The sequence below is a fragment of the Neohortaea acidophila genome (genome assembly GCF_010093505.1).
Source record: "Neohortaea acidophila strain CBS 113389 unplaced genomic scaffold BDY17scaffold_8, whole genome shotgun sequence".
Taxonomy (NCBI): Eukaryota; Fungi; Ascomycota; class Dothideomycetes; order Mycosphaerellales; family Teratosphaeriaceae; genus Neohortaea; species Neohortaea acidophila.
Window position 1 is genome coordinate 575,302 of NW_022985517.1, and position 21,952 is coordinate 597,253.

Here is a 21,952-nt window from a genome sequence, read left to right on the forward strand (position 1 = left end):
GTCAATGTTTGGGTCCTATCACATGCAGATCATCGGCTGCCGTCTCATAGCAGTGGCAGGCTGCCAAGACGTCTCGGTCATTCGCAGCTCCAACCTTTCCTCACACTCCCTGCCGCGTGACCGGTTTCCCGTGTCTATTGACAGGCACAGCAATTCCCTTCGCAGGATGCAGCGCCACCTTCCGCTTCGACTTGCTCCGCACCACCGACTCGGAATGCAAGTGGCCCAGATACTCCATAGCCAAGCCATTCGTCCACTTGAGACAGCGCTGCCGCGACGCACTCTGGCCTTCATGTGCCCGGTGACGCGTCGAGATGCGCGTCGCATGCTCCTCATCGACCTCCATCCTCCTCGCGGCCTCCTCGTCTTTGAAACTCTTGTGCGCTTCCATGTACTGGACGATGGTGTCGCGCCACTCGAGGAGTTCTTTGCGAAGTCGCTTCTCGCGTTCACCACGGTCGTCTAGCCAGCCGATGAGGTTGTCGAGGAGCACCGGGTCGTCGTAGTAGCCCCACTCGTGGGCGGATTGAAGCATCGTAGAGCCTTCCTCGAGCGCCCGTCGTTCGGGCACGGTCAGGTTGAATTGTCGCTGGTACTCCTCCTGGTCTTCTGGCGTGCGATCGATCAAGCCACTCCTTTCCAGTTCGTCAGGTCCCTGAACCCATATTCTGCCATTTGCATAGCCGTAGTGTGATGTGCTGGACCGCGGTAGGCCGCCAAACGGCTGTCCGTTCCGCTCGAACCAATAATACCGATTGCAGAATCGATCGCGACCGAGCACCTTCGTACGCTGGACGTTAGCCTCGCGCAAGTTTCGGTCACAGTCCTGGATGTCTGATTCGGTAGTGTGGATGTTTTTCTTCAGTTCTTCAATGTCTGCCAACACCTTGCGGAACTCTTTCGACTGCTTGGGTTGCTGCTTGGCGAGCTCCGCCTTCTTCTTCTCCTCGGCCACGCGAATGGCCTCTTCCTCTCGTTTGCGCTTGCGGTCGTTGCCCCGGCGTAAGGAGCGCCCAGTGCTGGGCTCGTCGTCGTCACCATCCGAGCTCATCATGCCGTTGACCTCGATCGTGTCATCATCGCCGTTGATCGACACTGGCTCGACAGATACCTGCTCGGGAGAGTCGGGGAGCATGTTATCGGGCAACAAAATCTTCCGCTCTCGGTCCTTGATCTGGAGTTCTTCCGCCAACTGTCTCTTCTTCTTCTGGAGTTCGATCTTCTTTTTGCGCTCGCCCGTCATGTCCTCGCTGCTTGTCTCCAAAAAGTTTTTGATGGCTGGCGAAGAGATCGAAAGCATCGTAATCATTTGCAGGGCCAGAATTCGAAGATTAATGTCCATGGTGGCAAATCGAATGCGTGGGGTCTGTGAATCGGGGATGGTCTCGATTGGGGCCAGCCAGGCCAGGATCTTGTCGGCGCGTTCTTTCCATATTGGCGACAAGGAGAGTCGGTGCAGCAAGCCAATAAGCACAATCTGCCAGCCGCCGTTGGAAAAGTCTCTTGCACCAGCGCGAGCTTCCCAATCCTGCGCCCCTGGCACTTCAATCGCGCGATGAGCTCTCTCAACCATGTCGGCCACTGTCTCCACCTGACTGAGTCGACTTCGGGTAGATCTTGCAGGCACCTCGGGTAGTGGCGTGGATGCCCCACTCTCATCAGGTTGTTCATCAGATGAGTCGTCGGCATCGGGTTTCTCGGGCAGGATGTTCTTCGCCAAGGTGACGTCGCCTTCGTCGTCTACCAGGAGTTTGAGCACTGCGCAGTACATCTCCTCCAGCAGCTCACACGGCACATCGCGCGACTTGTACCGCATGGCGTCACAAAAGTCGTCAAACGTGAAACTGTCCAGGACATAGACCTCGCATTGCACGTTCAGAGTGTTCCAAACCTCCAGCAGCATTCCCATAGACTCCATGGTAATATCGTTGAGTGGTTGATTTCGACCGTTCCTGACGTACGCAGCCATCTCGTCTGTGAAAAATTCGAGCGCAGGCCGAACAACACCGTTGCGATTGGGCGCGATGTCGAGGTCTTCAATGGGGTACTTGATGACGGGAGCCGCTGGTTGGCTCGGCTCTGCTTGTACGGTGGTGCCTGGACTCTGCGCGCCCGTCCGTTGCATCTCTTCGGCCTGTATTCGCTTGAGCTCGTCCTGTGAAAAGTTCTTCGTCCGTTTGCGCGGTTGTTTTGTTTGAAGCATTTGTTGCTGAATTGCATTAGATAGATCTTCACGCCGACGGTGCAATCTTGGGCTTACCTTGCTTGCCAACAACTTCGCATCTTGCAGGAGATGTGCTGGGATCTCCATGGGCAATCGGTACTGAATCGCCAGATGCTCCTTCACCAACCACGGGGCTCCGATCCAGGCCTCGCGCTGCAGCGAGTGTTTCAGGAAAGCGCGCAAGTTTTGCTTGGTGAAGACCTTTCTGTCGCGTCGCAAATGCTTGTCGTCGACCAACGCCTCCTCGTCGGGGGAGGAGTCATGCATCCGCACGAAATATCTCGCAAATGCGGCGCGCTGGATCTCGCCATTGGGACCACGGATCATCGGAAACTTCGCTTTTTCCCGAATCGTGCCCTCCCACTGCTCGCTAACATCGCCGGCGCCAAGAATGATGATGTCCTCACCTGGGAAGAAATCTCGCTTGAATTCATCGTAAACGGCGTTGACTGAGAGGAGTTAGCGACGACTACCTAACTTGCGATAGCCATAACAAACCAAGATCGTCGATCCGAGAGATGGTCGAGAATTGCACCTTCCTGAGAATGGGATCTCGGAGCACCTCTGGGAAGACGTTTTCAATCGCGGTTGTGCTTTTGTTCTATACTGAATGAGTGTGTAGTCAGACGAGTATGTCATAGAATCAGCCTACCTCAGATTCGAGCGCATCGAAGTATGTGAGCCCAGATTTGCCATTGACAGCGTCGACAAACTTTTTCTGTAGGTATTGTCAGTCATGATCGAGGCAAGGATGTAAACTGCCACGGTACAACTTGCCTGCATGAGATAGTCAAGTCTGCGATTCAAACTCGTCAGCCTCGAGACAAAATGACAAGGCTCCGCAGCACTCTACCTTCTCAAGTATCTCTCGTAATTGACGAAGATTTCTCCCGTCCCTCGCATGACAAACACCTGTTGATACAACAATCAGACGTGTATTCACAAGCGCTCAAGAATGTTGCAACTCTTACCTCCGCATCGTCCGGGATGTGAGGTAGCGGGGGAAGGAGGCTAAACGGCTTCCGCTTGAAGAGCACCTTTGCACAGATCAGCTTTGCACCTGCCGGGTGTGTTGTATGATTGCCCACCATTTTTGCAGCGTCCTAGCCCACTCGGTGGGGCCCCCGGAGGTGCGATGTGGTCAAGAAGGTGGATCGGCGGTGACTAGCATGCCATTAACGCAACATTGGCGATTCTCTCCTGATGTCGTCGATGGTTGTGAACTTGGAGGGGAGGGAGGCGGAACGTGGTGGGAGCGAACGGTCGCAAAGCCAAGAGTGCGCGTTGTGGGTAGAGTTGGCGGGGACGTGGAGAGTCGCGGCGGAGGAAGTGGTGGAAAAACACGGCTCTGACAGCCTTGACGTGTTCGAGGTCGATGAATGGACGCGGCTGTTGATGCGTTGCGACGTGGTGGGTAGAAGGGAGAGGTAAGAGATGGAGCGGGAGAAGAGAGAGGGAAGAAGTTGGGGGAGGGAGAAGTGGGTGTCCATGATTAAGGCATGGGTTGCGGCAACACGCGCGAGGGCGCAGGTCGGCAACATTTCGAAAATAAGGTTCCGAGCTAGCAAGGCTTTATCCGCCGCTAGCGCCCTCTGGACCTTCCTCCACTTCACTCATCTCCTCCGGGCTTTGCAATTGTCCACACCCGCGCTGCAGCTGGCCACGATACCCAACGTGTTTGTAGTCATTCGGATCGCAGAGAACGGGGGAATCGGGCCATGCTTGACAACGTTGATGAGCGACTAGTGTGTAGAGGCTGTATATCGACATCGCACGCGATGTACTGCCTTCCATCATCTCGACCACCGGCACATGCTGACATTCGCCCATACGGCAATTTTACCCATGATGTCAGTCACTCACCAGCAAACATGCTTGGATTCAATTAATAGAGCTTAGTCTATCGCACTATCATGCCGTCAATGGTTGACAAGAGACCCACAAGCACTCCTCGACTTCCTCTGTGTGCGGACATCTGTCGATCCCCACCAGGCGTCAATTTGTGCAGAATGCCAGTGGTCCGTCAACCCAACCATCCGACCCTTGAATGCTGCAATGTTTTATGTGTAAAACACAACGAGGAACCCCACCCAGCTGCCCACCACGCCCAAGGCGGAGTACGAACTGATGAACATGAGCGGCAAGAACTCGTACCTCGCCCCAAAAACCACCTGGTGCACCAGCGAGCAGTATGCAATCAACGGAATTGCCACCGCGATGTAAAGCAAGGAGAAGCGATCCAGCAAGAAGACCCTCGGCTTCTCTGATCTACTCGATTATCAGCATCCGCTCGTACCCTTCAGCGTAAAATCCACTTACGCAGGTGTTAGCCGGTCGAATGCCAGCAACATTACGATCAGCCAGAGAATGGTGTAGACCACTTTGATCGGGAATTCCATTGCTGTGAATAGAAGCGGGAACAGACTGACATGGCCCGCAACAGCCAATGGCCGAAACGCGCCCAGGTACCGCCGGTCCTTGAGCGCAAGAAGGCTGAACGGAATAATCACCAGCAGAATGGCTTTTTCGTGGACATGCCAGCCAAACAGGAAGGAAGCGTAGCCGCATAGTGTGAGCGTGGAGACGAACGTCTGCCAGTCTGGTTGAAGGAAGAGTTTGAGCAAGGCGGGCTGAATGAAGTCAGTACCATCAACGAACACGCAGACGGATGCACCTACAATTTGAGCAGCCAGAGTCAATGTGAAGGTCATGCGAGGCGTGATATCTGGCAGGACTGCAAAGGCAGTGTCTCCCACCAAGCCGCGAGTGACGCTCTGGATGGCACCTGGATTCACAGGAAGCTTGAGATACGGTGCCACTGCATCTAGTCAGTCTTGTTGTGCAATTTCTGAGAATGACGCTCGGAACAAACCGTAAATAAGCACCCGATCTGTGAAGGAGTACATTGCCCACACGTTCGGCGCCCAGTATGCATGGCATAACCCCCGCGAGAACGGGAAGAGTCTGCTCAGGACTTGCGGCATTTGACCCAGGTACACGAACGGTCCAAACGCCAGTCCCGCAATAACTCCAATGCCCACGCCGAGTTTGATGCAATTGAAGATTTTGATGTCGAACACAGACCTCGGACCAAGGCAATATGCCCGGAGAAGGAAGACAAAGTACGCCGGTGCCAAGTAGAGGTAGATGTGCTTGAGACACAGCAGACCGGCGAAGATTAGTCCGCTTGCGAGGAGGCCTGATCGTTTACGAGCCAACACGATGGAGAGGATTAGGATTCCGTACAGAAAGCCGTTATACTGGAAGTGGATGTGGTCGATGATCAACAGGCCGGGAGAGAGCAGAATCGACAGCGCTGCCGCATGAGCTTGCTTTTTGTTTGAAGGCGGGGTGGACTTGATGAACCTCCTGAATGTCAGTGCGGACTTGCGCGTCTATATGCCCATCCACTTACAGATGCAATGCGTAGGCGAGCACCAGCTCCGTGACGATGACAGTACTGCGCTGGAAGTATACCGTGGCGTTACTGTCGTAGCCCAGGTTCTTGACCTGAAGCATGGCCGGATCAATGAAGCTCGCCATCTGTGAGAGTGTCCATTCGAAGTAGGCGAAGAAAGGGGGATAGTCCAGAGTCCATTCCGAAGTGTTCTACCGCCCATCAGTACACTGGTCAGATGCAGTGAGGTTGGAGGATGCTGACCTCGTAGTACCACTCTTTCAACGGCAATGAGTTGGTGATGGCAAGCCAGTTCCGGTGTACCTCGAAATCTGTCGAATGACTGCTAGCCTTTAGTACGTTTTCGCAATTCGCTCTGCCCAGGTGGAACTTACTACGCTGGCATCAGGAGCACTTTCAAGGCAGTAGCCAGTGCGGCGCACTGCGGGATGCTGGGGTACATTTCGGCCATTTTGCTGTCGAGCCAGATACACTGGCCCTCTTCGTTATCTCATGATGCGTGCAAGCAGAACAATTGGGCGGGAAGTCAAGGACGACGAGTATTTGAGGATGCGAAAGTGAGGATCACGTGTCGCGTACTTTGTTGGCTCAATTCGGCCTAGTGCGGACTTTTCGCATCCTCACGCGTTCCCTGCGATTGGACATCGCCCTCTCTTCTCAATACATCGAGCATTTCAAGTAGACCATTCTTGTCTGGGACAATGTGAGCTCCAAAGAAAGATGATGCGACAAATACAGGCACATCTCAAAACGATCTCAAGATTTGGTCTACAGCACTTTAAAGTCGGCATTCAACCCGGCCTTTTGCAATCGGTCCAGATATGTCTGTCCCAGGGTAGAAGGAGTCAGAATTCCACCGCCCAGCTCGTTGGCGAAAGTCTTCTCACGAGCTAGGATCAGTGCAGCCTCCGCCGAGGTGACGCCGGTGAGATGATACATGCTACCTTGCCACCTGAACTTGCCGTACGCTTGTTTCACGTCGCCGGTGCTGCCAGTATCGGCATTCGCGATGGCGCGCCATTCAACGTACTCCCTGCTGGCTGCTCTAGAACTGGCTTAGCAAGTAGCTGGTCACAAGTTGGGTGAATACACACTCTTTCGATGGTCCATCTCCTGGAGCATAGACGAATTGCTTCATCAGCCATCTAACCGGCGACAAGGTTATTGCAAGCATCGCTGCCATGAACAAGATATGGAATCCGAAGGCAGTGACGGCGTTACGCGCTCTCATGTAAGCCGTCACGTAGAAGTTCTCCCCATAGAGTTTGTCGCCGTAGAGACTCCGTGATCTGTGGATGATTGGAATGTCTGCGGGTCCTTGAATGCTGTCCGTAAGAGTGCCCAGACCGCTGACCGTCCGCACGCCTGCGAGAGTCTCCATTATCGGTCTCTTCTTTCCCTTCTGGGATGAAGCGTCAAGGGACAAGCAATATGGATCCTGCGACTTCGCCAATTGTTGGAAGCTATAAGTGTCAAAAAGACCGAGTGCAGTCGCGAGCGTGCCACCGCTCGCTGCAACACTCATATCGTGGATTGTAAAGACGAGCTCGCCGGTACCTTGTCTGAAGCGTTCTCGAATCAAGGATGCCAGTTTCCAACACATCAGATCAGCCGGTGCAGATTCGACACCATTCTGCGGTATGATGATGGCGCCTGTTCTTTTGGCAGTCTCATGATACTTCTGCGTCATTTCAAGGACCCACGGGACCTCACCAGTAACGTCCAGGTAATGGGTTCCAGTCTCTGCACACGCCTGTAACGCGACTTCTCCATACTTGTGGTAGGGGCCGACTGTGGTGATGAGAACCTTGGTCTTTTTCACAAGCTGTAGCAGCTCGTTGTGCTGGAGTTGCACAACTTCAATGCCTGGCGCTTGTCGATCTTGATTCAAGCTGCGGAGTTCGTCCACCAAGTTCTTGAGCTTGGCTTCCGATCGGCCGGCTATTGCCCATTTGAAGTCGGTCGGTAGGTGTGTCGTGATGTATTCAGCTGTCCATTGACCAGTATATCCGGTTGCGCCGAGTAGGATGCATTCGTATTGGTGCGCCATCTCGTACAGATCAATTATCTCGGTCTTGTCGTGCGGAATGATGGAGTAGCGGATATTGAGTTGAGTTTCTGCTCGCTCTCACACTGGCATCATGCAAGAAGATGCCAGTCTATCATGGGAATTGAGCGGTCGCATCATCCATCATCAATGAAAGCCTGCCCGACACAAGATAAAAGTGGGGCGGGCAGCCATACTGGATTAGACTTTCGGGCCTCCCGCTTGTGATTGCGAAAGTCTTGGCTTGGCTTTCCACTCTCGAATTTCGCACACATCGTCGAAAGTTTGACGTCTCATCAAACCACCGTCGTTCCCATCCAGACAACACCAGCAAAATGACGAAGCGAACGAAGAAGGTCGGCATCACCGGCAAATACGGTACCCGGTACGCACATTCCGCACATGGAAGCCAGCCAGGGCGTGGTGAGAGGGCGGAAGTTGACGATTGAACAGTTACGGTGCCTCCCTCCGCAAGCAGGTCAAGAAGATCGAAATCTCACAACACGCCAAATATGTGTGCACATTCTGCGGCAAGACGACTGTGAAGCGACACTCGACCGGTATCTGGCACTGCAGCGCATGCAAGAAGGTCGGTCTCGGCGTCTAAAAATCGGGGACAGCGCGTTACTAGTGAACTAACACTCTATGCGACAGACGATTGCAGGTGGCGCGTACATGGTTTCGACACCGGCGGCGGCGGCGACCCGGTCCACCATCAGACGGTTGCGTGAAATTGCGGAGGTTTAAGAAAGAGATGACTTTGCATGCTTCGGGACAGAGAATCAGGAGGACCAATGTGCATTAGGACCTCACCCCATCGGGCGGGCGAATAGCTAGCAGGCCTCGGATGATCAAACCTTGCGACATTGATTCGACATCACCGTTCCATACCCTCTTTCCTCGGTACAATGTGGTGAAATCTGGGCTGGGAAGTTGCACCGCTCGTAGCACTTCACGGTGGCAAGAGGACCAGCTCACGGACATACAATGACTGCGTGGTTGCAAGCTCACCGTCTTCGACCTACTGCACGCATTACCATGCTCGAATACTGCGATCACCAAATGATCAGTGGGAACTGTAGCGAAGATCATTGGCAAGACGTCCCTCCCAATCCCGCCTCTTCCATGACTCACTGGGCTTTTCTGACATGCCCAGCACATGCTCGAGATCAGGTGAGCTCATGACTCCCTGTAACCGCTTCACATCCAGGAGCAATCTGCACATTCAGCACGATATGATCGCCACCGCCGTGATTGGTCGGCTAACTATCCCCTTTCGGAGCGGGCCGCTTCACCGACCCGTGATGATTAAGGCCTCCGCATTTTAGTGCAACCTGAACTTCGCGGTCATTCTTCCCTTCCTTTCCTCACTTACCACCTCGAAACTGATTTACTCATGTCGTTGTATCAACCCACACTCTTCACGCCTTTACAATCCCTCTCAAGACATGGCAGAGACGTGTATCGTCTGCCTCGGTGACCTGCGCACCTCCACCGTCGAGGAACCCGCACCGGATATAGCCGCCACTGCGGCTGATACCGCGGGAGATGCGGCGCGCCAAAGTCATGATGTCCGAAGACATGCAACATTAAATGCGAAAAGGTACCACCCTCCGATCCACACGTGAGCGAAACGATCGACGATGTTTTCGTACTGGAGGTCCTCCGCGGCCCGATACTCCTTCCTACTACCGCTTCGGTACGGACTTCCACTCTTGGACGGCTTGACTATCTGCATCAAGATACTCGCCGAATAAGCTTGGATGGTGAGGGTTTCCTTTCGCCTCGTGCTTCTTGCACACGGCTGCTGGAGGCCTCCAGTAACGTGCTCACGCGTTATGGGCGAAGATGGGCTAATGTTCAAATTGCAGCATCCAATCCGACGAGGAAGCCATCGCCCACCTGCTGCCATGCGCTCACGATCTGCACAACTCATGTCTGACCCCGTGGGTGGAGCGTGCAAACAGCTGTCCGATATGTCGATCCACTTTCAACATGGTCGAGCTATGCGAGGTCGTCGGTGGCCCTGTCATCGACAGCTACGTCGTCCGCGACAAGGTTCAGGAAGCCGAGCTTGACCCTACCATGATCATCGAAGATGAACTGTTCGAAGCAGAAGCGTACGAGCCGTGTCTCTTGTGTGGCGTAGCCAGCGAGGAGCATGGCGTCATGTACTGCGACGGTTGTGACAAGGCCGTCCACGTGTTCTGCGCTGGGTACGACGATGCGCCGGAAGTCTGGTACTGCGAGACGTGTCTCGTTGACCTCGAAAACGACCTGGGTCTGCCCGGCATGGCTTCGGCCGTAAGAGGAAGACGACGACGGCGACCGGCAGCTCCCCAGCGGCGCACACGACGCAACAACGATGCCATATGGGCGCGTGTATGGCAAGAGGTGTCCCGCCGCCTCGATCTGGACCTCGACTTTCCCTTTGACGACGAGCTCAGTGATCAACGCACAGAAGAACAACGACGGGAGTTCGCTCGTTGGCAGCGTCGGTTTGAGGTTGCCAACCAACAAGGCGCGACAAATCGACTACGTGACATCGCCAATAGTAGGCTGCAGGGAGAGGCAACAAGACCCAACCCCGAATCGCAAGAAGAGCTCCGAGCCTGGAATGCCTTTGACAAAGCGCGAGAGTCACAAGACGCGCCCGCGTCAGTGAGACGGCGCAAGCGCAAGGCAACAGCGTCGCCAGCGCCAGAACCCGAAGTTGAACAGGTCGATCAACCTCCGCAAAAGAGACCCCGTTTACGACGCCCTGAACCCCGAGCCGATCAACAACCAGCACAACCCCCGACGGCCACTTTATCACGACCGGAAGAGCAACCTACCTTTCTATCCTCACTTCTTCGCGAAGTCGAAAGCAAACCCATTTCTGCCGGCTCTCCAGGCGCGTCAGAGCAAAACAACGGCCAGCTATCGCCGAGAGATTCGTCACCCGACGCATCTTCCTCCGGCTCGCACACACCGCGCGCGCTATCCGTGACACCGCCACCCCATCGACCCTCATCTCCGCCCCTCTCCTCCACCATCATGCCCTTATCCTCGCCTCTGAATGCCACCTTCTCACCATTCTCGCCCGCGGTCGTGTCGCAAGGTCCTTCGCGCATTCGACACGTCAATAGGCGAGGTCGGCACCGTCGGAAGTCGGGCAGCCCACCGTCCAGCATTGAAGAAGAGCATCAACCCCGCGCCGCATCGGCATCGCCGAGCCGCAATCTATCTTACTCCGCAAAAGAAGAGATACAACGCATGGTGAAGCTGGCATTGGGATCCCGCTACCGCGACAGGGAGGTCACGAAGGAGCAGTACACCGACATCAACAAGAGCGTCTCGCGCAAGCTGTATGACCTCGTTGGCGATGTTTCCGCGCTCGCAGACCAAGCCGAGAGGGAGAGGTGGCAGGCTGTCGCTGACGAGGAGGTGAAGCAAGCGGTCGCTGCCCTTGCCGCTACGACTATATGTAATGATTCATGACGAGGATGCTGGCACGGCTCTCCTGCGTGCCGGGAATCGGTTGCAGCCCATCCTCAACTGCTTATGTAGATACTGAGACGAGATAATGAACTTGCTGGATTTGCGGGCTCATGTAGCCTGACATGACTCAATTGACCTCATCGCCTGTAATCTCACAAGTGTCTTCATCTTTCATTCACCACTTGTACATCTTGGCTTCTTTCGGTACAAGCTGCGCCCTAACATCACCAGCTTCGTGTTTCGCCAGCGCTGCATCTCTACATAAAGTTTTAATGACTCAAGCCACATCTCATTCACATAAACCGACCATCTTCCCTCTATATCGCGGATTTGCAAAACCAAACATGTCCAAACGACATGTAGTCGTGATTGGGTAAATACTTCTCTCCTGACATACGCCTGTTTTGATTCGTCTCGTCGTGCTGACAGTCAACACCAGCGCAGGCGTTACGGGCCTGACGTCGGCCATCTTCCTCGCGGAGAGCGGGTATCTCGTTACCATTGTTGCCGCTCAGGTTCCGGGCGATGAGCGGGTGGAATACGCTTCACCATGGTGTGTCTTAATCAATCTGCTTTTTGCGATCCGCTGGCTGACCTGCGTCTGAAACCAGGGCCGGGGCGCATTGGAATGCATCCGCCACGCCTTCAGAGCCGATGCTGTGCGATTGGGAGGTGCAGACGTATGAGTACTGGGTGCAATTATTGGAGCGAGAGGCGCACAATGCCAGTGCTCCTAAGTCTGGTCTGAAGGTATGGTTTCTGGAGGAGATGAGTGCTTGGTGTGATTACTCTGACCATCACGTTCTAGATGCAAGACTCATATCACTTCTACGACGCCCGGCCAACGCAGGCACTCTGGTGGTCGCCGTTCGTGCAAAGCTTTCGCCAGCTGCCTCCCATGCAAGAGCCGCTGTTCAGCTTGAATCAGACGGCAGCGACGCGAGGGTTGACGAAGGCATTGTGGGGTGTGGGGCTTCGCGCGCCGTCTATCAATGTGCCGAAGTATCTGTTGTATCTTCAGGACAGGGCTCGGGGTTTGGGAGTCGAGATCCTGAAGGCCGATCTGCCTGTTGATGGTGGTTTGGAGAAGGCGCTGGCTGCGGCTGAGCAGGTCATGACGGCGAAAGGCAGAGGAGGTGTAGACTGCTTTGTTAATGCGACGGGCCTTGGTGCGAGGAAGGTGTGCGGTGATGAAGCTATGCATCCCATCCGAGGACAGACGGTCTTAGTGAAGGGGGAGGCGATCGCGACGAGAACGAGGACAGGCGCGAACTACTCTTATTGCATCCCTCGGCCTGGATCAGGAACTACGATCTTGGGCGGTGTCAAGGAGAAGGGCAACTGGAACGGAGAGATTGATGATCAAACTACAAGGCAGATCCTGGAGGAGAATCGCAATCTAGCCCCGGAATTACTTACGGGTGCCGATGGAGGGTTTGAGGTGATTAGTGTGCAATGCGGGTTCCGACCTGGTCGGGAGGGAGGGCCGAGACTGGAGAGAGAGAGCGTAGGTGCTCGGAGAGTCGTGCATGCGTACGGCCACGGAGGGGCGGGATATCAGCAGTCTGTTGGATCAGCCAGGCTGGTCGTAAGATTGGTGACGGAGAGTACTGGCGGGAGCCATGTATTTTCACGACTCTAGCTCTGAATTAGACACTGCGCCCTGCGCTGGTGACGACCCATTCGGCATCGCCTCATCAACAGCAGGGGGAGAACCTCCATCGACCTGTTCTCGCGGCGCAGGCCCCTGTCGCTCCAAAAGCTGCTTCAAAAGCTCCGCAACCACTTTCGCATTCTCGTCAGTCTGCTGTTGCACTTTACTCTCCCCCACTGTATCCAGTTGCCCGAAGAGCCACATTTCCTGCAGCTGGCGGATGAGGGCTTGGAAATCTTCGGTTGCGCGGATCTAGCGCAAGCGTCAGTGAGTGAGAAACGCAGCACTCGGAGTTTGGTTGACGCAACGTACGAGAGCCGCGGTCTCGACCTGCATCTGGTACTGCGTTATCGCCGTGCTCGTGCGGTCTGGCCGATTGATCTGGAAGATGGCAAAGCAGAGTCAGCATGTAACCCTCAGAATGAGAATTGAGATGCGCAGATTTCTACGTACTCCCGCATGCCCAACAAGAGCTTCGAAGTGTTTGATAAGATCATCTCGGAGTTTCTCGATTCTGCCTGTAGTGGTGATGGTGAGCAGCGGAATGGGCAATTGGTGCTTTACGTCAATGCGTACCCACTAGACTGGCCGTGTTGCGCAGAGATGCATCCATATTGATGCACTCATGTGGCCGTCAGTCGCCCTTCCTGCCGATAGAGAGGCACGCTATCCAGAGCTACCGCATCGTCCATTCGAAGGTTGTATTGTGTTAAGTGAAGTCGGGCGCGCTGGAGTACGAGCATTTGATACGTCGACTTTTGGCCGCTGTCCGCTTACTTCAGCATTCACGATTCAACTGCGACTCTGCCACAATCATTCTCGAATGCTGCAACTTGCATGCAATAGACCGTAGAATGTCGCTCAAGCACGGGCTGAATATCAAAAAGGGCAAGCCGCCTCCAGCTCGCAGAACATTACTGGACGAAGACGACGAGGAGGAGAACGAAGTTGATGCAAAGCAGAATGGAGGCAACGCAGCCCACGAAATCCGCAGCGTCGGAGGCAATAGCCATGCGCCTCGGAAGGGACCGAACGGACCCCCCACGGGTGCGAAGAAAGAGCAAGAAGAGCGACAAGATATGGCCTCGGCGCAAGCAGCTCAAGCGCGTGTAAAAGCGGCCGAGGAAGTCGATGCCTCCATCTTCGACTACGATTCTTTTCACGATGCGAAAACGAGCGTCACTGATGCAAAGAAGGCCGCAGCTCGACAGGATGCCATTGAGCGGAAACCCAAGTACATCAACAACCTCCTAGACGCAGCGGCGAGGCGGAAACAAGATCAGCAGATGGCGAAGGAGAAGCTGCTTCAGAAGGAGCGAGAGGCGGAAGGCGACGATTTCGCGGACAAGGAGAAGTTTGTTACTGGTGCGTATAAGGAGCAGCAGGAGGAGACGAGGCGGTTGGAGGAAGAGGAAAAGGCAAAGGCGGAATTGGAGGAGAAGAGGAAGGGACAGCTGGGTGGTGGTATGCAGGGTTTCTATCGTGGGATGATGGACCAGAGGGAGCAGGCGTATCAAGAAGCACTCGAAGCTGCCGCGAAAGTGGAACAGCAGGATGCGGCGAAAGCGACGGAAGAGCGTGGTCGAAAGAAGACGGATGTGGAGTTGGCGGCAGAAATGCGAGCAAAGGGCGTCGACGTGCATGTGAATGAGGAAGGGCAGGTGGTGGATAAGCGAGAACTGCTGTCTGCTGGCCTGAACGTTGCACCTTCTGGAAAATCGACGGATGGGCGGGGTGCGGATCACCTGAAGACGTCTGCGCGGCCGGGACCATCAGCCTTTGCGAATCGAAACCATGCCAGTCGGGATGCGCAGCGAGAGCGGCAGACGAGGATGATGGAGGAGCAACTTGCGGCGCAGGCGAAACGGGCGCGAGAAGAGGAAGAGGAGGAGCGCAAGAAGATTGAGAATGCGGCCAAGACGACAAAAACAGAGAAGGATGTCAGCGATGCCCGCGCGAGATACCTTGCGAGAAAGGCCGCAAAGGAGCGTGGCGAAGGCTGAATGAAGAAGATATGCATTGGACATTACATGTCTTTGACGACACTACGGTCGTCCATCTCGCCTTCCTCAGTCGCAGACTGCCGACCTTCCCGCCGCCAAGTTTCTGCCAGTCCACGCTTCGGATCTTCGTCTGGTAGACCACACGAGCGACGCACTTTGAGAACTTCGTTCCGCACGGCCAGGGTGACTTCGATTCGCAATTGCTCAGCTTCTCGCCCATACCTGAGCTGCTCATCGGACAGCTCGCCCAGGCGATCCACCGGCATCTCAGCTCGATCAGCATGGTGCCTCTCCTGCTGCACTCTATCTTTGAGCGCGCGCCATCTCTGTCTGAAAGGCTCAAAAACAGCCTCCACATCCACCGGCTCGCCGAATGTGATGGCGATGGCCTTGCCAGGCCGTGGAAGCGGCCTGGGCCAAGTACGCTTTTCGTTCATGACTTCTTGCGGCCCATCTATCCACATTGCCACAACGTCCGGACACGGTTCTGCTTCTAGGATCAATCTCGCAACGCCCCATTTGAAATAGCGCATCACTTTGCGCGGATGCTGGTGAATCATGCCCTCGGGGAAAATGTGCACCCAGCTGAAACGACGGATGGGGTAGGCTGATGGTGCTGGGAATGAGTCCATGCCATTGGTTGAAAACGTCAATTCCGAGGCGGAGAATGGGTCCGACACTGGCAGGCTCTGATGTGCTGAGATCTCCTCCATGGTCGGAAGGGTGGGGTTGTTTGCTGTAGACGCTGCGTGCGGATCGCTCAAAAGGCGGATGACTTCCACCATGGTGGGTTGGAAGAGACCGCCGTACTTGGAGTGGGCCAGCCTTTGCGTCGGCAATGTCTGTCCGTACGTAAAGAACGAGGATAGAAGTCCAGATTGTCTGTTCACATGATTAGCCATTGTGTTTTACGGCACCCACAAGTGGTAGAATCGATACCCATTCTTGAAACAAATGTCATAGCTCCCCAACGACCACCTCATATTCCCCGGGCGGAACAGATACTTGAAAGGCAAAACGCCCCAGATCATGGGGTCGTCGAGTCTGCACAAACCCCATTAGCTTCATACCCCCCGTAAGCTCCAAGGTGCGCGAGACGTACACGCTCAAATGATTCGAAACAGTAATTAACCCGCGCTGCCGCTCCGCCTCATCCCTTCGCTTGTCAAGAAAGCGCAGAAACCCATCCAATCCTCGCGTCTCGGTGTTGCTGAAAAGGTACAAAAAGGAGCGCGAAAGGAAGCCTACGCCGCCGATTACGAGCGTGGAAGCGATCCGTGATGGTAATGGGGGCTCGTACGGCCGCTCCTGAGCCGCCATGGCGGACAAGAGCGGTCGGTGACCTGGGGTAGAAATGGGTTTTGGGGTTTTGGAGGAAAGTGAAGGGAGGGTGGAGGTTGAGGTGGTTAGGTTGGTGGATGCCTGAGGCACAGACTCACCTACTTGGGTGTAACTTTCACATTGCCTTGTAAGGCTGGTTTGTGTGCAGAGTGCGTGACGGCACTTGATTCTTGTACACCATTTGCGCTTACTTCTTGACTTGATGAGGATTTAAGCGATACTCGGACAATCGTGATCCTCCGCGAGGCGTACTGTAACGCAATTCGAACCCAGTAACGAGGCCAAATACTTCGGTCTTCATCGATGTGGAAGCGAGGATCAAGGATCGATTTTAATGCTCTTTTCATTGCAGCAAGTAGTCGTAATATATACACATAACGGAGTCACGGAGTGACACGCGCAATCATCATCGTGGACCTCTCTTATCTTCCAGGAGAGCTTCGCAGTCGCCATCCTCGAACGCAATCTCGGAATACGACTTCTCCTCCAGCGAGGTATACAAAGCCTGTTGCGGTCCGAAGCGTCGTTGATAAGATTTCATGAGTCTTCCTCCACCTAGCCAGCAGAACAAGCACGTGCTTATCGCGCACAAGACGCCGATGATGAAGAGCACCATTGGACTCGGCGGCTCGTATCTGGATGTATGCTCCGGCTCGGTCTGTGGCTTCGATGATGATGCGGCAGGCTGGGCTGTTTGTACCCCAGTCGTCGCGGGAGGTCGGTCGTGTACATCTGGCGTCTCCAATGGTGCCGCGTCTTCAGGCTCTGCCATTTCATCGGCGAGATCCTCTCCCTCTTGCGCACTTGCCGAAGTAGCGTGCGAAGGCTGCTTGGCGTGCGCCGGAAGGCTGGACTCCTCTGCGACATTGTTGACTCGCAGGGTATCGTAGACATCCGACTCTCCCAAGCTTTGCCCATTACGATCAAGAGCTTCCACCTGCACATGCGCAACGAACCCCTCGTGCACGAACTTGGTCTCGAAGCCTTGCCTGTACACAGATCCCAATAGCCGCCGCCAGGTCCCGTCAGCCCTCACTTGATAAAAGTTCCACACATCCACCTCTGTCGCGCCATTCCAGCTGACCCAGACGGTGGTGCTTATTGTCTCCGAACTGTCCACGTGAAGAGCTTCTGCGAGAACGTCGGGCGGGTCTGCGGGATAGCCAGTCCAGGGGAACTTGTAGGATCGGTATGATTTTAGGTCTGCTTGCAGTTGCGCCTCCAGGATGAGATTGCCCGCGGTGTCGTACTCGCTATGCAGAGAATGGTCGGTCCAGCCGACAAAAGTGTTGCCGTTGGGGAGCGTTTGGACGTTCCCTCGGCCGTAGGCATACGCCTTATGCGGGTGGTCCAACTGCTGTACAACCTCGGCCGTCATTGGCGTAGTGTCGGTGCGCAAGGATACAACGAAAGCGCGCGAACAGTCGTTGATTAAAGGGTTCATGTTGGAGGGGAGATAGGAATTATCGAGGAAGGAGATCAAGGTGTGTGTCTTGTTCTGCGAGAGAACGCGTGCGTGATGTTGACCTTGGAAGCGTGGATCAAAGTTGAAGTCGGAACGAGCGCCGCCAAATCGCCAGACGATCCTCCCATCGGTCTTGGATATCTTGTACATTGCGTTGCAATTGCGCGCGTTTAGTAGGTAATCGCCATCAGGGAATTTGTCGATCGAGTTGGCGTGGATGTAGTCGAATCCATATCCCCCGTTGCATGGCCCTTCCACACCTGGGCGAGTGTTGTAAGTTTCACTCACGTCAACGTGACCCTCGGAACTCCAGCTGAACGTGGTCTTCTTTGTGACGACATCGACCTCTTCAAATCCATAATACCGTATCTTGCATTCGCCGTCGAAGCCGATCAGCCGAGAGGTATTGCGATCTGCGCGTTTGACAATGCTCTCGAGAAGAAGCACGCTCTGGCTGTCTTGGACAGTGTTGAAATCGTGCATATTGAACTCGGCGCCTTCTGCAGACGCACGAAACCTCATCTGCTCTTCATAGGTGTTGTCCAGCAACACCCCGCTGTCGTGGCGATCCACGAAGGACAGCATGGGCTCGCCACCGATATTCGTGGCGCGGAAATCAAAGGCGTTCCAGTGGCCGAACTGAGGCACACCGCTCCAGACCAGCTCGCCGTGAGCATCGTATATATGCGGTCCAACCCATGCGCCACCTGGATCTCTCTGCACGCGCTCTTGATAAGGACCGACGAACCAAGAGCCGGGGGCAACGGCATCCGGGTTGTAGATCTTGACGTTGAACTTTGGGGCATCGATGTCCGGCCGCTGTTCACCATGTCGTGTCAATTTCGCACCTGGGTGAATCGTCAGAGCAGGCAAAAGCACGCACCGTCATGAATTTGTAGAAGTCCAGTTTGTGCTGGGGTGAGTCTGTATCGATGTGGGCCATCTCGATCTCGTAGCCATTTGCGTCGACTTTCGGGCTATTGCGAGCGTCATGCCGTCGGGCGTCGACGAGCGAATACTGAGAGGTACACAAGAACAAGCACAAAAGAGAGCGAAGGGGTGAAAGAGCGTGGTGCTTCATAACGAAGCAGGTGTGAAGGAGTGGCAGCACAGTAGCCCGTTGTGCGGACGATGTCGTGGTGTCCGGAGAGGAGGCAGACGATTCCGGAGTAAAGGACAGGGACGGAGGGGAGGGTGTAGCTTCTCTTACTCATCCTTACACCTGTGGTTGGTTTGCCTCCTGAATGTATAAGTCTGTCACTCATGCACTGCCAAGTCGCCAATGTCGCCTCGAGTGTGCTGCTACTTAAGCGACGCGACAAACCGACCGATTACCCCTGGCGATATCCTTGGCCACCCGTCCATTTTATGTACCTCACCTACCTTTGGGTGTGAAAAGGTCAGCAAGATAGTCCCGAAAGGATGGACGGGCACGCATTTCGACAGAGTTGGTGGCGAATGAGCGGTTCACAGTGGGGAGGTGGCATCGTCGAAAAGGCAAGCGGAATGTGGTTATTTCGCCCCGGTCGGGAAATTGGGACGGCTGGTCACGTGTCGTTGCATGTCCGAAGCGCGATGCAGTATTTATTTGGAGTTCAACCTCCGTCAAACCTTTCACTAAACTCCGAGTCGCCAATCAGATCAATCTTCATCGTCTGAGCGCTCAATAGTACTGCCATCCACTCGTCATTGCGCATCCGCTCGGAGCAAGTCCGCCGCCTGTTCAGCAATCCCATAGGCCGGCATCTGGGCGTGTTTACGGCAGGCATGTAATCATTAGTAAAACCCCCTATCACGCTCAGGTGTGTACGGTTCTTTCACTGGGACTTCCGCATTACAGCGCATACGAGAGATGAGCGCACGATGGTGGCTACGATTTAGGTGGTGTATTAGTATGAGATGTTGTTCAAGCAAGTCAGCGACAGGGTCACGCGTCGCCGACTGGTGCAGATTTGGGAGGATGGTGGTAGAGGGCGTCAGGCCCGAAGACATGTGCCATTATCGGGATATCTGTTGTCTCGCTTTTTCGTAAATACATGTACAATTCTGAAATGGCATAAAGGGCTGGAAAGAAAAAAGATTGCCGCCTTCCTCTCATATCCGGCTCGAAGGCGTCGTTGGCGTTCCTAAATAATCAAATGTGCCGTGGAGTGTCTCGTCCCCGGTGATACTCGGGGCGATGGGAGTCAAGGGGGAGCGGCCCCAGGTGCCAAGAGGGCCAAAAGAGTTCCCTCTGCTAGGCGTCCGAGGCGAGGGCCATTGTATCAGATCGCCCTCCAATTCGGCGCGGACGGTGGTGCTGTCCATTTCCGGGGGCGGGACGCCAGCTCCGATTTCGACCACTCTGCCGTCGGCACTGAGCTCGGATAGAGTTGTAACGGAGTCCTGACTCCGGACAATCTTGATCTCCGGGCGAGGGTGTTCGCTACTTCTCCGTCGCCGGCGGAGTAGAAACCAGGCTGCGAGACTGAAGAGAGAGATGACGAGGACGAGGACGCCGATGACTATGCCTGCTATCGCGCCCATACCGAGGCTGCTGCCGTGGTCGATATGAGGTTGCGGGAGCGCGGAGGTAGGGTTTACTTTAGTCGCGGCGGTGACAGTGATGGTCTGTTTGGGGTTCTGCGTTGCGCTGCTTGTCGGCTGTGGTGTGCTGCTGGTCAAAGCCTGGGCGTTACCGCCTCTCGGAGGGCCGTTGGTATTGCCATTGAGTGCTAGCGCCGCATTTCGATATAAGGATGGTGTGACACCGGTAAGGCCGGTGATTGTGAAACGGTCGGAGTAGTTGATTACGACGCCGGTATTGATGCTCGTCGAGGTGATGCGGAGAAAACTGGGCGAGTGTTAGTTGGTCCGGAGATGGATGTCGCACGACGTGTGGGCGGAGTGAGGGGAACGTACAATCCGTTCTCGACCGTGGAAGCTACTCCCGGGTCAATGGTGGCTTGCAGGCTGCTTCCATTGGTGAACAGGCGACCGACGGCGAAGCTTTGGATGGGCAGCTGTATAACACGCGGGAGTCAGCCACTGTTTCGCTTCCCGTGCAGGTTCTGCGGCGCATGCGCGCCTGACGAGGGTAAGTCTCGTACCATATTCGCCATACCGCTCGCTTCATTGCCTCCGACCATCAGTTCCAGAATATAGCCCGTGAGCTCTGCAATAGCAGGCGGTAGCCCGGAGTCCTTCCATGCTACTTCAATGGGTCCGACAGGTATAGTAGTTCCGGCGGCGGGAGAAGTGAATTCGACGTCGGCGTAAGCGAGTGGAAGGGCGAGGAAGAGGAGCGAGCGGAAGGTGAGATGGCGGAGCAGCATGGTGGTGTTAGTCGCAAAGGTGCTGCCGAGCAGCGACAAGGCTCATGCCATCCAGTACCGGGGATCAAGCGAGTGGAAGTGTCGTCATTGAGTGTGCGCCGAATGTGTCAAAGGAGAGGAGAGCGATTGAGTGTTGCCTGAAAAGGGCTCGCGGCAAAGACGCGGGAGGGAGAAGGGGAGGTCAAGCTCGCTCTTCGGCTTACGGTGACCAGTCTAGTCGTGAAAGATGCGAGCCCATTGGTCCGTTGCATGCGAAACGCCCGTTAGCGTGACAGCAGCAGAGCGGACTGTGCGCCCCGCTGTTCCGTCCGCATTCCGATACATCTCGTCTCGACAGCACGCACATCGCCGTGGTATTTGTACTCTGTATATCGCTGCATCAATTGCCGCCGTTCAACACCCTGGTCTTCTTCCATCGCAGAGTACCCTCGACGAGTCACAAATGCCATCCTGGAGCCACACCACCTTGGCCGGCTTTGCCAATGCGTTCACCGATCCCGAGTTTGTTATTAAGAAACGACATTTACCAAGGAGACGATTAACGATTCGTGGAAGTAGACGCTGCCTTCATCGTTTGGACTTAAAGTCGAAGCTCAACATCGACAGCCGGGGAACATATCAGTCTTGCTCAGATGCGACAAGACTGCGACTCTGACCCGGTCAATCCAAGCGATCAAGTCCCCGGATCCCACTACCCCATTGAGCAGGCGGATGCTCAGACTTATTGCGAGTCGAAGGGCGCTATTCTCTTGTCATCGGTGGTGGGCGTAGTACATCTCAAGTAATTCGAATGCCTCGCGGTGGGTCTCGTAGCTTCAAGGCTGGCATTTTCTCACGAATTTGGCCTGATTGGGGTTAGTACACCTGGGATGGTCATTATTCGATGGCCGCGACTTGGAACAAACACGACAGGTATATAGCCCATTGTCTTCGTCTCATACTTCGTGAGCGTGCGTTCAATTCTCTCTTTCTTCCAACGAACATCACATCCAGTCATCCCATCCTT

At 54.9% G+C, this 21,952-nt stretch overlaps 11 protein-coding genes across 11 annotated transcripts; 4 read left to right on the forward strand and 7 right to left on the reverse strand.

Annotated features, from left to right (window-relative positions):
• Positions 1 to 3: 3 nt before the first annotated feature.
• Positions 4 to 3,717, reverse strand: BDY17DRAFT_185128 (imitation switch Two complex protein). The gene is made up of 8 exons (XM_033729954.1): positions 3,313 to 3,717; positions 3,196 to 3,261; positions 3,078 to 3,136; positions 3,002 to 3,020; positions 2,877 to 2,942; positions 2,723 to 2,825; positions 2,261 to 2,673; positions 4 to 2,209 (listed from the first exon to the last, which is right to left on the reverse strand). Exons 1-8 carry the CDS (start codon positions 3,313 to 3,315, stop codon positions 101 to 103), a joined length of 2,838 nt encoding a protein of 945 aa, XP_033587809.1. The 5' UTR covers positions 3,316 to 3,717; the 3' UTR covers positions 4 to 100.
• A 159-nt stretch (positions 3,718 to 3,876) lies between these two features.
• BDY17DRAFT_300943 (dolichyl glycosyltransferase) lies at positions 3,877 to 6,187 on the reverse strand. Its single transcript, XM_033734151.1, has 8 exons — positions 6,017 to 6,187; positions 5,886 to 5,964; positions 5,640 to 5,833; positions 5,097 to 5,590; positions 4,903 to 5,042; positions 4,544 to 4,854; positions 4,124 to 4,492; positions 3,877 to 4,074 (listed from the first exon to the last, which is right to left on the reverse strand). Exons 1-7 carry the CDS (start codon positions 6,091 to 6,093, stop codon positions 4,285 to 4,287), a joined length of 1,503 nt encoding a protein of 500 aa, XP_033587810.1. The 5' UTR covers positions 6,094 to 6,187; the 3' UTR covers positions 3,877 to 4,074; positions 4,124 to 4,284.
• An 81-nt stretch (positions 6,188 to 6,268) lies between these two features.
• On the reverse strand, positions 6,269 to 7,902 carry BDY17DRAFT_300948 (Saccharopine dehydrogenase-domain-containing protein). Its single transcript, XM_033734152.1, has 2 exons — positions 6,737 to 7,902; positions 6,269 to 6,687 (listed from the first exon to the last, which is right to left on the reverse strand). Exons 1-2 carry the CDS (start codon positions 7,690 to 7,692, stop codon positions 6,411 to 6,413), a joined length of 1,233 nt encoding a protein of 410 aa, XP_033587811.1. The 5' UTR covers positions 7,693 to 7,902; the 3' UTR covers positions 6,269 to 6,410.
• Positions 7,903 to 8,024: 122 nt separating this feature from the next.
• BDY17DRAFT_317923 (ribosomal protein L37ae) lies at positions 8,025 to 8,436 on the forward strand (the record flags this gene model as incomplete). Its single annotated transcript, XM_033736147.1, has 3 exons — positions 8,025 to 8,074; positions 8,143 to 8,278; positions 8,344 to 8,436. The coding sequence occupies 3 exons, from the start codon at positions 8,025 to 8,027 to the stop codon at positions 8,434 to 8,436; spliced, it is 279 nt and encodes a 92-aa protein (XP_033587812.1).
• Positions 8,437 to 9,005: 569 nt separating this feature from the next.
• Positions 9,006 to 11,312, forward strand: BDY17DRAFT_300954 (uncharacterized protein). Its single transcript, XM_033734153.1, has 2 exons — positions 9,006 to 9,292; positions 9,561 to 11,312. Exons 1-2 carry the CDS (start codon positions 9,138 to 9,140, stop codon positions 11,167 to 11,169), a joined length of 1,764 nt encoding a protein of 587 aa, XP_033587813.1. The 5' UTR covers positions 9,006 to 9,137; the 3' UTR covers positions 11,170 to 11,312.
• A 25-nt stretch (positions 11,313 to 11,337) lies between these two features.
• BDY17DRAFT_185297 (FAD dependent oxidoreductase-domain-containing protein) lies at positions 11,338 to 12,899 on the forward strand. The gene is made up of 4 exons (XM_033729955.1): positions 11,338 to 11,542; positions 11,614 to 11,722; positions 11,781 to 11,919; positions 11,978 to 12,899. The coding sequence occupies exons 3-4, from the start codon at positions 11,824 to 11,826 to the stop codon at positions 12,809 to 12,811; spliced, it is 930 nt and encodes a 309-aa protein (XP_033587814.1). The 5' UTR covers positions 11,338 to 11,542; positions 11,614 to 11,722; positions 11,781 to 11,823; the 3' UTR covers positions 12,812 to 12,899.
• On the reverse strand, positions 12,800 to 13,436 carry BDY17DRAFT_325949 (uncharacterized protein; the record flags this gene model as incomplete). The annotated part of the gene is made up of 4 exons (XM_033737435.1): positions 12,800 to 13,075; positions 13,136 to 13,204; positions 13,277 to 13,341; positions 13,400 to 13,436. 4 exons carry the CDS (start codon positions 13,434 to 13,436, stop codon positions 12,800 to 12,802), a joined length of 447 nt encoding a protein of 148 aa, XP_033587815.1.
• A 508-nt stretch (positions 13,437 to 13,944) lies between these two features.
• BDY17DRAFT_228396 (coiled-coil domain-containing protein 55-domain containing protein) lies at positions 13,945 to 14,799 on the forward strand (the record flags this gene model as incomplete). Its single annotated transcript, XM_033730174.1, has 1 exon — positions 13,945 to 14,799. A coding segment is annotated over one exon (855 nt), but the record flags the coding sequence as incomplete, so codon positions are not given.
• Positions 14,800 to 14,849: 50 nt separating this feature from the next.
• On the reverse strand, positions 14,850 to 16,146 carry BDY17DRAFT_317926 (uncharacterized protein; the record flags this gene model as incomplete). Its single annotated transcript, XM_033736148.1, has 3 exons — positions 14,850 to 15,708; positions 15,766 to 15,870; positions 15,929 to 16,146. The coding sequence occupies 3 exons, from the start codon at positions 16,144 to 16,146 to the stop codon at positions 14,850 to 14,852; spliced, it is 1,182 nt and encodes a 393-aa protein (XP_033587817.1).
• An 898-nt stretch (positions 16,147 to 17,044) lies between these two features.
• On the reverse strand, positions 17,045 to 18,451 carry BDY17DRAFT_230293 (ASST-domain-containing protein; the record flags this gene model as incomplete). The annotated part of the gene is made up of 1 exon (XM_033730205.1): positions 17,045 to 18,451. A coding segment is annotated over one exon (1,407 nt), but the record flags the coding sequence as incomplete, so codon positions are not given.
• Positions 18,452 to 19,592: 1,141 nt separating this feature from the next.
• BDY17DRAFT_300962 (uncharacterized protein) lies at positions 19,593 to 21,114 on the reverse strand. The gene is made up of 3 exons (XM_033734154.1): positions 20,722 to 21,114; positions 20,534 to 20,634; positions 19,593 to 20,465 (listed from the first exon to the last, which is right to left on the reverse strand). Exons 1-3 carry the CDS (start codon positions 20,944 to 20,946, stop codon positions 19,727 to 19,729), a joined length of 1,065 nt encoding a protein of 354 aa, XP_033587819.1. The 5' UTR covers positions 20,947 to 21,114; the 3' UTR covers positions 19,593 to 19,726.
• Between the last annotated feature and the right edge of the window lie 838 nt (positions 21,115 to 21,952).

Coding starts and splice junctions, on each gene's coding strand:
- BDY17DRAFT_185128 (XM_033729954.1), bottom strand. Junction 3,137..3,195: donor ACATCCCGGACGATGCGGAG/GTAAGAGTTGCA, acceptor TTGTATCAACAG/GTGTTTGTCATGCGAGGGAC. Junction 2,674..2,722: donor CTCTCGGATCGACGATCTTG/GTTTGTTATGGC, acceptor AACTCCTCTCAG/TCAACGCCGTTTACGATGAA.
- BDY17DRAFT_185297 (XM_033729955.1), top strand. CDS start 11,824: ATGCTGTGCGATTGGGAGGTGCAGACGTATGAGTACTGGGTGCAATTA. Junction 11,920..11,977: donor CTCCTAAGTCTGGTCTGAAG/GTATGGTTTCTG, acceptor ATCACGTTCTAG/ATGCAAGACTCATATCACTT.
- BDY17DRAFT_300943 (XM_033734151.1), bottom strand. CDS start 6,093: ATGGCCGAAATGTACCCCAGCATCCCGCAGTGCGCCGCACTGGCTACT. Junction 5,043..5,096: donor AGATCGGGTGCTTATTTACG/GTTTGTTCCGAG, acceptor GACTAGATGCAG/TGGCACCGTATCTCAAGCTT. Junction 4,855..4,902: donor TGACTCTGGCTGCTCAAATT/GTAGGTGCATCC, acceptor GACTTCATTCAG/CCCGCCTTGCTCAAACTCTT.
- BDY17DRAFT_300954 (XM_033734153.1), top strand. CDS start 9,138: ATGGCAGAGACGTGTATCGTCTGCCTCGGTGACCTGCGCACCTCCACC. Junction 9,293..9,560: donor GCAACATTAAATGCGAAAAG/GTACCACCCTCC, acceptor TTCAAATTGCAG/CATCCAATCCGACGAGGAAG.
- BDY17DRAFT_300962 (XM_033734154.1), bottom strand. CDS start 20,946: ATGCTGCTCCGCCATCTCACCTTCCGCTCGCTCCTCTTCCTCGCCCTT. Junction 20,635..20,721: donor CGAGCGGTATGGCGAATATG/GTACGAGACTTA, acceptor CGTGTTATACAG/CTGCCCATCCAAAGCTTCGC. Junction 20,466..20,533: donor TCCACGGTCGAGAACGGATT/GTACGTTCCCCT, acceptor ACACTCGCCCAG/TTTTCTCCGCATCACCTCGA.
- BDY17DRAFT_300948 (XM_033734152.1), bottom strand. CDS start 7,692: ATGGCGCACCAATACGAATGCATCCTACTCGGCGCAACCGGATATACT. Junction 6,688..6,736: donor GGAGATGGACCATCGAAAGA/GTGTGTATTCAC, acceptor AGCCAGTTCTAG/AGCAGCCAGCAGGGAGTACG.